We start from the raw sequence: 15168 nt of genomic DNA on the forward strand, positions 1-15168 counted from the left end.
AGTCAGTCTCTCTCCTATCTATCTATCTATCTATCTATCTATCTATCTATCTATCTATCTATCTATCTATCTATCTATCTATCTATCTATCTACCTATCTATCTATCTAATTATCTATCTATCTATCTATCTATCTATCTATCTATCTATCTATCTATCATCTATCTATCTATCTATCTATCTAATTATCTATCTATCTATCTATCTATCTATCTAATTATCTATCTATCTAATTATCTATCTAATTATCTAATTATCTATCTATCTATCTATCTATCTATATCTATCTATCATCTATCTATCATCTATCTATCAATCTATCAATCTATCAAATTATCTAATTATCTATCTATCTATCTATCTATCTAATTATCTAATTATCTATCTATCTATCTATCTATCTATCTATCTATCTATCTATCTAATTATCTAATTATCTATCTATCTATATCTATCTATCATCTATCTATCTATCTATCTATCTATCTATCTATCTATCTATCTATCTATCTATCTATCTATCTATCATCTATCTATCTATCTATCTATCTATCTATCTATCTATCTATCTAATCTATCTAATTTATCTTATCTATCTATCTATCTATCTATCTATCTATCTATCTATCTATCTATCTATCTATCTATCTATCTATCCAAAAAGCTTCTTCAGCTTCTTGGGTAAGAAACCAGAAAGTCCAGTTTCCCATCTTGGGGAAAAAAAGCACCTTTGGGACGGCCGGGACCTTGGAGGACTGAGAGATTCTCCGTAGAGATTCTGCACTGGGTCTTTGTAAAGGCTTGCCCTGGACTAGCTGAGGTCTGGGTTCCCCAGGTTGATCGAAGCAACGCCCCACTCCTAGGGGAATCAAAAGAAGCCAGGATTCTGGAAAGAACAGAAGCGGTTAATTGGGGAGGGGGGGGGGGAGAGAGAAAAACCCGCCGTCCGTCTCTGGTACCTTCTGCGCCCCGGAGAAGGCATGGTAGAAACTGGAGACATAGGTCATAATAGCCTTCTCATCAGGACGGGCTGTGTTGACAATGTCTGAAAAGAAGTATTAAAGACATCAGATACAACTTTTATCTCCCAAAGGAATGTCATTTGCCGTCAAACATCACCACCAAGGGACTTCTCGGGCAACAATCCAGGGAATTGGGAGGGGGAAAAAAGTTACTGCCTACAAATCCAGAAGAACTGACGCGGGATGTGAGCTAGCCTGTCCAACGAACAAGCTTGGGGACGCTTATCCAAGATTTGTATCGCATTTCCTGCCATAACTCAAAACCCTGCTGAAAGACTGCAAGGCTCGTATATAATCATGGCAATTCCTTGCATTCTTTCTCGCAGAGGGAGGAATTTAAGGGTTGTTCTGTAACCTTCGGCAAGATCCCTTTCCGTGACATGGGCAAAGCTGGGAAACTGCCAGCTAGGCCGGAGGGAAGGGTCAAGCGGGGACTTAACTTGGAGTCGATGCACAGCTGCAAAGCTTGACTTGTGTTCCACACACCCCAAAGATCCATGAAACTTTATCTGGGTCTTCCCAGAGGAAGACAAAACAATATGGGGAGATTCTTGTAATATAGGCCAGTGTTTCTCAACCTTGGCAACTTGAAGATGTCCGGACTTCAACTCCCAGAATTCCCCAGCCAGCAGGTTGAGAAACACTGATATAAACAATATGGGGAGATTCTTGTAATATAGGCGATAGGCAATAAAGTTACAGACTTCCGACTATTCACTTCTGGCGCTGTGGCTTGCAGCTGATAGGCGGCCATTACAAATTTGATTAACATTTTATTTTTTTTTGCATTTACATTTCTATTGTTGTTGTTATGAAATTCGATACAAATCATTGACTAAAAAGAGAGAGGATGTAGCTGTTGATGTAAAGAAGGAGGGTGGGGGGGGATTTTAAAATGACTCCGAAACATTTTTTTAGGAAATTACTTGTTTGCAAGTCATATTCTTCCTTCTGATCGTATCTCAATTGCAAATCTGTATATTTGCAAGCCTTGGGAATTGTTTTAGAATTCCACCTGAAGTCCTTCAACCTGTTTTAAAATAGCTGTTTCTTAAAAAAAATATTAATCCAGACGTTCGGCAGCAAATCAGGCTTGCAAGACTGAGGCCGGCTCAGATCACGAAACACGATTCCACAGAAATATCAAAACTGTGTTTTATTGAGAGAGAGTGTGAGTCCTTGACTTACAACTATTAGTTACAATGGCACTGAAAAACCTGACTTAGGGCTTAACGGAGCTGGGAGCAGATTCGGACAGTGGGGAGGTTGGGGAGGAAGATGGGCCAGTCCTGGAGTCTGGGGAAGGCTCTGAGGAGGGCTCTGTGTCGGAGGCAGAGAGGGGGCCAGGGACGTCCGACAGTTATCAGCTGCCTTCAGAATCAGACATCAGTGGGGCAGAAGAACAGCTGGAGCCTGTTCCCAGTGGGCGCATGTGCAGAGCTGCCAGAGGAAGGGAAGAGCTAAAGAACAGGGGTCGACTTGGGAGTAAGGCCACAGGTGGACGGTGAATGGCCCCTCCCAGGGGGAATAAAAGAGGAGCGAAAGGGGAGTGGAGCTTGCAGGAGACCATTAGTTCTCTTCACTGGTTCGTGACTCTCCGAGGCTCCGGGCCAAGTTTTGCAGATCTCAGCCTGGCAGCTCTCCAAGCCAGATGAGGTCTGTGACTGTAAATCCTCCCTTGAAAGGCTTTGTTGGATATGAATGAGAAGAATTCACAGTCAATCAAAGGTTTTTTTTTTGCTTCATGCCCTTGGGAAGCCTTATCAGAACATTTACGACCGTCGCAGCATTTCCATCACAAATTCAGGCATTTACCAACCAGCCTGTATTTATGATGGGATCATATGACCGTCCCAGCCACCTTCACAAGCAGTCAATGGGAGGGGAAACCCTGACTTGCTTAACGACCACACGATCCACTTAACAACAGTGGCAAGAAAGGTTGTAAAATGGGGCAAAACTCTCTTTAACAAATGCCTCACTTAATAACAAAAGTTTTGGGCTCAACTGCGGTCGTTAAGTCGAGGGCTACCTGTAGGCTAATTCTGTAAACTGCCCTGTGAAGCTCCACGAAGCGGTATGGAAGTCTAATGCTTCTGCTCTCCAGCGCCAAGTTCACGCAGCTGGCTCCACTGAAACACTCTTGTGACATCTGCCTTGTGGATTTGTAGGCTTGGGGGACAAAATGGGACCCCCAAGGTATTTCAAGGCATCATCCTCTGGCTTACCTTCTGCGTCTAACATCTTGGGAATGTCAAGGTACTTCTCGGCGACCTCAAAAGCGTTGTTCAGATTCGTGACCGGATCGTCCTACGGAAAAGGAAAATCGCCAGAGAGGGTTAAAATTTGGTGGCGCTGCCTGCCTAAATCGCTCACAAGGAGAGGATAAATGTGCACACACACACACACCCTTATCACAATCGCCAGCCGTGCCCGATTTTCTATCCAAAGCTCTTGGCTTTCCTAAATCTTCCAAATACAAATATTCCCATGGGAAAATGCACCAAAGCATCTTTGAAAGTCCTGTTCTAAAGATGGATCGTCCACAAATTATCGATTCTAGTATCATTTTAATGCGTGACCCGACAATTGCGCGATAGACATATGCGCAACGACAAAATAGCGCCGATTAAAACGCGACGTCAAAATTGTGACGACAAATTCGTGACGACAAAAATCACGTAAAATCAAGTAAGGTGGAGAATATTTCAAAACCGAGAAGCAGAAGGTAAAACGGCAAAACCTCTCAAATACCTTTCTAAGCTTGTCGTATTCAATGAGTTCTGGTCGGTGTCTGTGGATCAAGGCGTTAAAAGCAAGACCGTCTTTCCAACTGTAAAATAAGGGAATAAAAAGAGAGAGGGGATCAAGCCTCTTGAGAAGCCAACCGTGTCTTCGAAAGGACGGTATCTCAAAAACAGGGTGTCCCGTTGGGACAGCCGAGTTTAACGGAAGGAGATTCACATCGGAAGGGATCTGGCGGCGCTTTTTCCGACAGAGGCTCAGGTCGAACTTGTGGGGCCCTTCTGAACCTTCCAATAACATAGCTTACAGGTCCCATGATAAGAAGAAATGGCAGCAAATTTGAGAATTTATGTTCTGAAATGTATAGGCCATGTACTGTATTTTTCAGAGTATAAGACGCACCTTTTCCCCTCAAAAGAGGCTGAAAATCTGGGTGCGTCTTATACACAGAATACAGCCTTTTGTGCCACCCGAAACCCCGCCCCCTTCGTAAAAATGGCCGGGCATAGCTTGTAGGAGGCTTTCAGAGAGCTCCTGGGGGCTGGGGAGGACAGAAATGAGCGGAAAACGGGCCGTTTTTTGCTCAATTTTGCTTCCCCAGCACCCAGGAGCCCTGTATAAGCTTCCTAAAGGCTATCCATGCCCTTTTTGGGACAAAAAATGGGCCCATTTCTGCAAAAAACGGGCCATTTGGGGAGGTTTGCAGAATGCAAAAAGAAATATGTTATTTTTAAATTTGCTTCTTCAAACCCTTGCTGCGTCTTATACTCCGGTGCATCTTATACTCCGAAAAATGTGGTATATATCTCACTGTTTGGGAGCGACTCTGAGCAGTATGTAAATTGTGACTCTTCCAGAGGATCACGGAAAGTGAAAATATAAGAGGAATTATTCCAGAGGTTGGGGCTGTGCAGCCATTTTTGCGGGGGCGGCTGTGGCTGTTGAGTGTAGCGTGTATCAGGAGTAAGCTGTGGAGAGTGTAAGGATGAGCAAAGATAGGTGGACTTAATGAGGTTGAGGAGTCAGTGATCAGGGCTGTTTTCTCTCTGACATTTCCTTCCTTCCTTCCTTCCTTCCTTCCTTCCTTCCCTCCCCCACATTCTATTCCTTTCCATCCCTTTCTTTCTTCTCTATTTCCTTTCCTTCTTCTCTATTTCCTTCCCTTCCCTCTTTTCTTTGTTTTTCTGAAATTCTTCTCTTTTTCCCAAGCTCCAGGGAAGGGCAAAACAGCTCTTACCAAAAGCCCAAATTGTTCCCTTGCACGAGTTTTGAAATCAGGACCAGAACGGCCAAATGCCCATCCCCGACCAGGGTCAACTAAGTTGAGAGGGTGGAGGGTGAAAGGCTGCACCATCACCCCTTAAACCTTGCTGTGCATTGTGAAGGATCAACCCCTCCGGGGCCTTTTCCCTACCGGATGCTTCATTGGATCGGCATCCATCAACCCGCCAGACGGAACAACCTTGCTACAGCCAGCTGTCAACACAAGAGCCTTTTTGTGGGGGGAAAAGGGGGAAATTTCGCAAACTTCCTTGGGTTCTCCAAATCCTGAGCCTCAGGTCCCAGCAGAAAGCTTCAAAAAAAAAACTTGGCTTCCTGGCTGGCAGAATCTTTCATGGTGCAGCACGAAGCCAAGAAGTGAATGCTTTGCAGGCTTTCTAAAGAGGCCCAATTCTCTGGATATGAGACAGCAGGTTGCCTATTTCAAAGAGGGGAAAAGCAAGTGTTGGCCAAAAAGAAAGGAGGAGGAAGAGGAGGAGCAAGAAGGGGAGGAGAAAGGAGGAGAAGAAGAAAAGGAGGAGAAGAAAAGAAAAAAAGAAAGGGAGAAGGAGGAAGAAAAGGAGAAGGAGAAGAAGAGGAGGAGAAATGGGAAGAGGAGGAAGAAGAAGAAGGAGAAGAAAAGAAGAGGACAAGGAAAAGTAGGAGAAGAAGAAAAGAAGAAAAGAAAAAAAGAAAGGGAGAAGGAGGAAGAAGAGGAGAAGGAGAAGAAGAGAAGGAGAAATGGAAAGAGGAGGAAGAAGAAGGAGGAGGAGAAGAAAAGAAAAAGAGAAGGGGAGAAGGAGAAGAAGGAGGAAAAGGAGAAGAAGAGGAGAAATGGGAAGAAGGAGAAAGAGAAGAAAAGAAAAAGAGAAGGGGAGAAGGAAAAGGAGGAGGAGGAGGAGAAGAAGGAGAAGGAGAAGGAGGAGAAGGAGGAAAAGGAGGAAAAGAGGAAGAGAAGGGGAGAAGGAGGAGAAAAAGGAGGAGGAGGAGGAGGAGAAGAAGGAGAAGGAGGAAAAGAAGAGAAGGGGAGAAGGAAAAGGAGGAGGAGAAGAAGGAGAAGGAGGAAAAGAAGAGAAGGGGAGAAGGAGAAGGAGGAGGAGGAAAAGGAGGAGGAGGAGAAGAAGAAGAGGAGGAGAAATGGGAAGAGGAAGAAGGAGAAGAAAAGAAGAAGAGAAGGGGAGAAGGAAAAGGAGGAGGAGGAGGAGGGTTACCTGATGTGGAAATTTTGCACGTTGACGTTCTTGTAGGGGGCGGTTTTCCTTTGGCACCACAATAAGAGTCCTTCTTTGGCTGAAGTCTCTGCAGAGAGAGAGAGAGAGAAAGAGGAGGCAATGGTGTTGTTCGGCTTGTGTTGCCGCAAGGGCGAGTTCACAACATCACACTGTAAGTCCAGACCACAAAGAATTAAGCTATGTTTTTCAACAGTAGCACATTTCAAGATACACGGACTTCGACTCCCAGAATTGAAGTCCAGACATCTTTAAAACAGCCCACGCTGAAAAACCCCTGAGATGGAGCCAAATCTATAAACCTAAATCCAAATAAATCAGAGCTCTTTGGGATGCTTCCCTTCCACAAAGAACAGCCTTGTCCCGAGAGGAGGATATTTTATTTCTCTTCCACGCTATTTATACCCCCGTCCCGATCCCCGGACTCTCAACGGGTGACAAGAGATTAAAACACAGAGAAATAAAACAGATCCCACCTAAAACAGGGGCCAAAAAGAGAAGTGAACATGTCTTCTCCACAAATGGCTTTCACGTGTCTGCAAAACAGCCGGGGGGGGGGGGCTTGGGACCCCACCCACCCCTGAATGGAAACCAGGTTGGGAAGAGGCTGGGGGCGCACAAGAGAGGCAGCCTTTGGAGGTATTTTGTAGGATGAAGGCCAAATCAAGTCAGCATTCGAATCACAGCTGGCTGGCTGCAGAACACAAGTAGCTACCGTATTGTTCGGACTATAAGATGCACCGGTGTATAAGACGCACCAAGATTTCGAAGGGGTAAGTAAGAAAAAAAAAGTTTATATCCTCCCCGGCCCCCAGGAGCAGGCTTCAGCAGGGCTGGGGGAAGGCAAAAACATTCCTGTTTTTGTGAAAAATGGGTGGGAAACGGGGTGTTTTGTCACAAAAACGGAGGTGTTTTTGCCTTCCCCTAGCCCTGTTGAAGCCTTCAGAGTGCTGCTGCGGGAAGTCAAAAACGCCACCGTTTTTGTGACAAAACAGTCAGTTTTTCACAAAAACGGCATGCGGGGGCTGGGGCTTCGGGAGGCCAAAAACGGCTGTCTTCGGTGTATAAGACGCACCAACGTTTCCACGCTCTTTTAAAGGTGCGTCTTATACTCTGAAAAATACGGTACTTAAAAGGGGAAAAAAAGATTCAAGAAATAGTGGGAAAGAGAGAGAGAGAGTGAGACATTTGCAGAGCAGATGGGCGAAAACTAAGAGGGAACGAAAGGAAGGATTTCGTTTTATTAAGCTCCATCCTTCCAGCCTCTTTCTGCTACCTTCTGTGCCCCAGATCGAGTAAACCCTACGAACGACACAGGTACATCCTCAACTTAACGACTGTAGTTGAGCCTGCAAGGACGGTCTTTAAGTGGGTCGCCACAGGATTAAGTTCTCATTTTACGATTTTTCTTGCAGCCCTCATTTAGACAGACATTCGGAGGCCACTGAAGTTTGCAGGGCCAAGTTTTCAACTACATCAATCGCGGTTACTGCAGCTGAGTGAGCATCTGTGCCCGGAAAGATTTATGGGGGACTGATCCAGCACAGAAAAGCACAGAAGAAGACACTCCTAAGGTGTGAGCAGCATCCTGGATCACCACCAACAGGCTCCCTCCTTGGATTTTAAATCTCTTCCTCTCACACACGGTAAATGCCAGTAAAGGCCGTCTCCACATGTGTCGGGCCACCCTTCCCATCAATCTCGGCCCGTCCGACCACTCTGGAAGGGGTCGAGACAGGAAAAGGTGTCTTAAACCAGTGTTCTTTGAACCTCAAGATGTGTGGACTTCAACTCCCAGAATTCCTGGCCGAGCCACTCCCAGAATTCAGTCAGGAATTCTGGGAGTTGAAGTCCACACATCTTGAGGTTGCCACGTTGGAAGAACGGCAGAGCCAGGGATTCTGGGAATTGGAAGCCTGCCAATCTTGAAATTCATCAAGCATGCTGGCTGAGGAATTCTGGGAGTTGAAGTCCACACATCTTGAGGCTGCCACGTTGGAAGAACGGCAGAGCCAGGGATTCTGGGAATTGGAAGCCTGCCAATCTTGAAGTTCATCAAGCATGCTGGCTGAGGAATTCTGGGAGTTGAAGTCCACACATCTTGAGGTTGCCACCTTGGAAGAACGGCAGAGCCAGGGATTCTGGGAATTGGAAGCCTGCCAATCTTGAAGCTCATCGAGCATGCTGGCTGAGGAATTCTGGGAGTTGAAGTCCACTAAAAAAAAATGGCCGAGTTCGGAAAACACTGGGACAATCGGAAGGCTGTGGCTGCTGACTTGGGATGGGTGTGAGAAAAGGGGCAATCTCGCAAGCCCAAATTCTGCCTCTTACCTTCCACTGAAATATCCTGGATGGCAAACCGGAGGATGATGGTCCAGATCATACCCAGGGTCATCTTGGCGTTGCCATCGACAATTTCTGGAGAAAGAGAGAGTGGGAAGAGATTGAGCAAAGGGTCTCAACAGGGGCCTATTCACAACTTCGTAGAAAATGAAGATTATCCAGACGAAAAGTCTCTATGGAGATTCTCAAGTCATCCAGGCTGTTTTTTTGTTTTTCCTTGAAGAGGTTTCGCTTCCCATCCAAGAAGCTTCTCCAGTTCAATTTCAGTTCCGTTCACCTCAGAACTGAAGAAGCTTCTCGACTGAGAAGCGAAACGTCTTCATTGAAAAAAAGATAAAAGCCCAGTTGCCCTTTTGAAAAACCACCCGTGGGACAATCCGGATGGAAATAGGCAGGAACTGTTACTGAAGCAAACATTTCCACCAAGGTCACCTTCCTTACTCTCTACTTACTACACCTTTCTACTGGAGTATGTGCACACCCTGGCTGATTGCAGGCGGAAGTAGGATATGCCCGAGGACAAAGGAACTGCCTGTTACTATCAGTTTGCAACACCGGGACGATTGGGACAAAAGCAGGAACAATGCTTTCTCGGTCGCCCGGGGAAATGAACCTGCGTAGAGGCAGAATTGCTCGCAATCGTACCTGTGCAAGTTTACTATTCCATAAAAATCGGGCCAACGGGTTCCCAGCACAGGTGGCATGAAGCCAGAACTCTGACTGATTCTCTCAAGCACATCCACATGCACAGACCAACAATACTCTCAACCAAAGGAAAACTTCCTCGTATGTATTAGCTCAGGGGTACCAAACTCAAAGCCTGCAGGCCGGATCCGGCCCGTGATGTGGTTGGATTTGGACAAGGGGGCCATCTTGGAACATGTAAGGAGTATGCCCAAATATGGGAGGAGGCCTATTGGAGCCAAGGTGGCGCAGTGGTTAAATGCAGCACTGCAGGCTACTGCTAGATCAGCAGGTCAGCGGTTCAAATCTCACCGGCTCAGGGTTGACTCAGCCTTCCATCCTTCCGAGGTGGGTAAAATGAGGACCCGGATTGTTGGGGGCAATATGCTGACTCTCTGTAAACTGCTTAGAGAGGCCTGAAAGGCCTATGAAGCGGTATATAAGTCTACTGCTATTGCTATTGCTTCCTTTCTCTGTCTATCGGCTCGTCACAAGAGACCATCCAGACAGAAAGCCATTATTTTTACTGTTGCCTTTGTTACATTTGTGTTGTATTTGTGCTGATAAATAAATCTATACTAGTCTTCCTTTATTTATTTATCAGCACAAATACTACATACATACATACATACATACATACATACATACATACATACATATATATACACACACACACATATATATATACATATATACGTACATACATACATACATTTAGTGTCATGTTCGAATCCCAGTTAGGGTATGGCTAGCTGATCTATACTAGTCTCCCTTTATTTATTTATCAGCACAAATTGCTCTCTCGCTCTCTCTCTCTCTCTCTCCCTCCCTCCCTCTGTGTGTGTGTGTGTGTGTGTGTCAGCACAAATTGCTATATATATGTGTGTCTGTGTGTGTGTGTGTAGGTTGGTCTTTGGTTATTCAGGTTTTATATATATATGTCCTCAGATTTATAGGAGTGTCATTTTGGGAAATACCGTTGGGGAATTTTACCATGCTGGCAAATCACCTTTCTGGGTCCTTTTTATTCTTCCTTTTCCCTAGTTTCTTTTTTTTTCTTTTATCACTTGCAAATCTAATAAGCAACCACATAATTCTGCTCTCAGCCTTCTTTCCCAACCCATAAAAGACCATTTTTATCCACCACCACCCCCGGAGTGGGGAAACTGAGGCTGCAGCAGCACAAAGTTTGGCTCTCATCCAAACAGCATGGGGGAGGGAGGGGGGGGGAAGACCCAGTCTTAATCTCAGGCTTAGCCCAGGCAAGCGCCCAGCTGCGCCAAGAATGTCTACCCTAAGGAAGCCTGCTGTGTTTGTGGTCCCAGCAACGGGGCACGACTGCGAAGAGCTGCAGGGTAAAAACACAGCTTACCCTGGAAGTGGATCAGGAGAAACGAAGGGAAAAGGAGGCCAAGGAAGGAGCAGAGCCGACCAGCAGCAAAATTCGGGAGCCGGAATGGAAATACAGATTTGCAATTTCCAGCCCAGTATTTTTTTTGGGGGGGTGGGTGGGTGGGACACACACTCAGCTCAGCAGCTAAGTGTATTTTCCTCATCAGGTGTGAAAATCTACGGCAGGGGTGTCAAACTCACGGCCCAGGGGCCGGATCCGGCCCGCTGGGTGCTTAGATTTGGGCCATGGGGCCGGCCTGGAAATAGCGAAGGACCAGCTCACTGTGCCTCTGCCGGCGAAAACTGGAGCTCGGGAGAGTAGCACACAGGCCTCCCGGGCTCCATTTTCGTTGGTGGAGGGTTGCAGGAAGCTGTCGCAGTCCACAATGGAGCTCGGAAGCCCGTATTTTTCAGCATAATTTGAGCCACCCTGCAAAAATCAAAATGAGGCCAAACTATCTATCTATATGTCTCTATCTATCTATCTATCTATCTATCTATCTATCTATCTATCTATCTATCTATCATCTATCTATCTCTATGTATCTATCATTTTCTATCTATCCAGTCTCTATCTCTCTACGTATCCCTATCTAATCGATCAATCATCTCTTATCATTCTATCTCTTATCATTCTCTCTCTCTCTCTCTGTATCTATTATTCTCTATCTATCCATTATATCTATCCATCTATCTATCTATCTATCTATCTCTATGTATCTATCATTTTCTATCTATCCAGTCTCTATCTCTCTATGTATCCCTATCTAATAAATCAATCATCTCTTATCATTCTATCTCTTATCATTCTCTCTCTCTCTGTGTATCTATTATTCTCTATCTATCCATTATATCTATCTATCTATCTATCTATCTATCTATCTATCTATCTATCTATCTATCTATCTATCTATCTATCTCTATGTATCTATCATTTTCTATCTATCCAGTCTCTATCTCTCTATGTATCCCTATCTAATCAATCAATCATCTCTTATCATTCTATCTCTTATCATTCTCTCTCTCTCTCTGTATCTATTATTCTCTATCTATCCATTATATATATCTATCTATCTATCTATCTATCTATCTATCTATCTATCTATCTATCTATCTATCTATCTATCTATCTATCATTCTATATCTACATCTCTATATCTATCTCTGTATCTATCATTATCTATCCATTCTATCTCTCTCTCCCTATCTAATCTCTATCTATCTTTCTATCTCTATCTATCTATCTATCTATCTATCTATCTATCATCTATCTATCTATCTATCTATCATCTATCTATCAATCATGTATAGATAGATAGATAGATAGATAGATAGATAGATAGATAGATAGAGATAGATAGATAGATAGATAGATAGATAGATAGATAGATAGATAGATAGATAGATAGATAGATAGATAATAGACATACACACAGAGTGTGTTTTTCAGTTCATTTATTAATTCCGGAAGTGTAAGCCAAATGAATTTCACTCTCAAGTGGCTCAAGAAGAGAAACGGCAGAAAGCTTTCAAACGTTTTTGCTGGCGGGATGGTTCAGGCCGCCACAGGCACCTCTGACATGAGTGACGTCAAGCTGGCCACGCCCCACTGGTGGCCCCCCCCCCAAGGTCAAGCACAACAGCTGATGTGGAACCTCAATGAAATCGAGTTTGACACCGCACGGAGAAGGGTGGGGGGATCCAATCAGCAGCCCACCCTGTCCTTAGCTTCACCCTGCCAGGATGGAGACGAGCAAGGAAGGGGTCTGGACTTAAAAGGTAAATGAGTACCCTTCCCCCCAAATATAAAGGTAAAAAAAAAAAAACCTCAAACGGGAAATTATATAAGCATAATTATGAACCACTTTGGCATAGTATACAGATAGAGATGAAAAAATGGGAGAAATTGCACTTATCTTTGCTGGGTAGGATAGCAGCAGTGAAAATGAACATTTTACCAACATTTTTATTTCTCTTCCAAATGTTACCTATACTTAAAAAAGATGCGAATCTTTTAGAATGGCAGAAGGGTATCAACAAATTTGTATGGGCCGGAAAGAAGCCGAGGGTAAAGATGAAAATAATGCAAGATGTACGCGAGAGAGGAGGCTTGAAATTACCTAACCTAAAATTATATTATGATGCAGTGGCGCTATCTGTAATTAGTGATTGGACTCATTTAACTAATGATAGAATACTGAATATCGAGGGATATGATCTGGTATATGGTTGGGATGCTTACTTGTTATTCAACAAAAAAGCAGAGTTCGTTTTGAAGGCAGCTAATTTCCCCATCACGAGACCTTTGCTCCTTTGATTAGGAAGTGTTCCAAGTTTATTTTATTTTTTTAATATTTATAAATTTGTATTTTATAGTTATAGTTATAGTTTATTAAACTTGTATGCCGCCCTATTCCCAGGGGGACTTATTTTAAACACATAAGCACATCAACAAAAACAAACACATAACTTAAAAGCAACATAGGAACAATAAGTTCCATCGTATATCATACCGCAGTTCCGAATCGGTTTCTTTACAGTTAGTGTTTTCCCTTCTATGCATTTCTATCTTTCATTCATAATCTCCTTATTCGTTATCCATTTTTATGTACATTTCTTAATTTATTTAAACTTAGCTACTTATGACCAAATATTATTTACCTATGTTATGCTTTATATTTTTACTGTCATTCATTCTCTTACATACAGTTCTAGATATACATTCACATAATTATTCTTTTTCTTTGCCATTCTTATATTATTATTATTGTTCCATTTGGAAGGTGATAAAGGTATAGTTTAAAATGCTTTGTTTACCATCCTTCGCACCTGCTAAGACACCACCTTGTTTTCTCTTTCTTTTCAAGTTTAGAAAACTCCCACTTTAGTGCATTCTGTAGTAAACGGGGCCAAGATTACCAGTGCAAAAAAACTCTTTTTAAAAATCGCACTCACGGGCCGGCTCTCTTACCTTCAGCTCCTATGGACACCAACTTGACTCCTTTGCTGGCGATGAAATCCAAAGCTTTGTTCACGTTGTTGATTTTATGTACTCTCATTTTCCCTCTTTCCGGCTTCGGTAACCGTTCTCCTGAAATCCACAAATACAGAGAATTCGCAATTTAATGAGCTTATATGCCGCCCAATCCCGGAGGAATAGAATAGAATAGAATTTTATTATTTGTATGCCGCCCTTCTCCGGGAGGACTCAGGGCGGCGAACAATTCAAGGGGGGAAAAGGGGAACATAAAAAACAAAATACAAATAATAAAAGTAAACAACAGTCGCACAGCCATACATGTCGAGAGGGGAGGGAACACATCACCCCCAGGCCTGCCAGCAAAGCCAGGTTTTGACGGCTTTTCGGAAGGCCTGGAGAGAGGTGAGGGTCCGAATCTCTGCGGGGAGTTCATTCCAAAGAGCCGGAGCTGCCACAGAGAAGGCCCTCCCCCGGGTAATAGCCAGGTGGCATTGGCTGGTAGATGGCACCCGGAGGAGGCCGACCCTGTGAGATCTAATGGGTCTGTGGGAGGTAATTGGCAGCAGGCGGTCTCTCAAGTACTCCGGGCGGCTTACAAATACGAAATAAAATAAAATAACACATAGGGGAAAGAGACATACACAGTTTAAAAAAAACCACACAACATACATTTGGCTTAACTGGGGGTTGGACCTGATTTAAAAAATCAGCAACCCCAGGCCTGTCGAAACAGCCAGGTTTTGGTGGCTTTTGGGAAGGCTACAAGAGTGGGAAGGGTCCATGAGAAGGTGGGATGTTAAAACAAACTTAACCGAGAATTGGAATGTTGAGAACACATGTAGTCCTCGGCTTACGGCCACAATTCCTGCTGCTAAGCGAGACGTTTGTCAAGTGAACGTTGCCCCGTTTTACGACTTTTCTTGCCGCGGTCGTTAAGTGAATCGCTGCGGTGCTCAGGTTGCGAAGCGAGCCCGACTAACCCATTGGCTTCATTTGTTGGACGGTCGCAAAAGGGGATCTATGGGACCCTGCAAACCGTCATAAATATGAGTTAGTTGCCAGATGTCTGAATTTTGATCACGTGATCATGGGGATGTCGTAAAAGTGAAAAAGGTCGTAAGTCACCTTTTTCAGTGCCGTTGTAACTTTGAATGGTCACTAAATGAACTGTTGCTAAGTCGAAGGCTACCTCTACAGGCAGTCCTCAACTTATAACCATTCGTTCAGCAACTGTTCAATATTCCAATGGCAGCGGAAAAAAGTGACTTACATCTGTTCCTCCCGCTTACGACCGCCGCAACCTCCCCACAGTCACGTGACCAAGATTTCACCGCTTGGCAAAACCAGGATGTAGTTATGACGACCGCCGCATCCTGGATCCTGTAACTGCAATCCGCGAATTTCGCAGCTGGTTCGGACAAGCCAAGGAAAAGCTGGATTCGCTTAATGACCACGTGACTCGCTGAAAAACTGCAGTGATTCGCTTAACAACAGTGGTAAAAGGAGGTTGTAA

At 44.2% G+C, this 15168-nt stretch overlaps 1 protein-coding gene across 1 annotated transcript in view; it reads right to left on the reverse strand.

Annotated features, from left to right (window-relative positions):
• Positions 1 to 15168, reverse strand: part of ACTN4 (actinin alpha 4) — a 107107-nt gene that overhangs the window by 32889 nt on the left and 59050 nt on the right. The window contains 6 exon segments of the mRNA XM_087727250.1: positions 960 to 1045; positions 3251 to 3332; positions 3777 to 3855; positions 6239 to 6326; positions 8588 to 8674; positions 13647 to 13766. Of these exon segments, the coding sequence (XP_087583376.1) occupies positions 960 to 1045; positions 3251 to 3332; positions 3777 to 3855; positions 6239 to 6326; positions 8588 to 8674; positions 13647 to 13766 (542 nt within the window).

Source organism: Thamnophis sirtalis, unplaced genomic scaffold (assembly GCF_051295495.1).
Source record: "Thamnophis sirtalis isolate CommonGarterSnake01/CBP01778 unplaced genomic scaffold, rThaSir2_p1.2 scaffold_13, whole genome shotgun sequence".
Classification (NCBI taxonomy): Eukaryota; Metazoa; Chordata; class Lepidosauria; order Squamata; family Natricidae; genus Thamnophis; species Thamnophis sirtalis.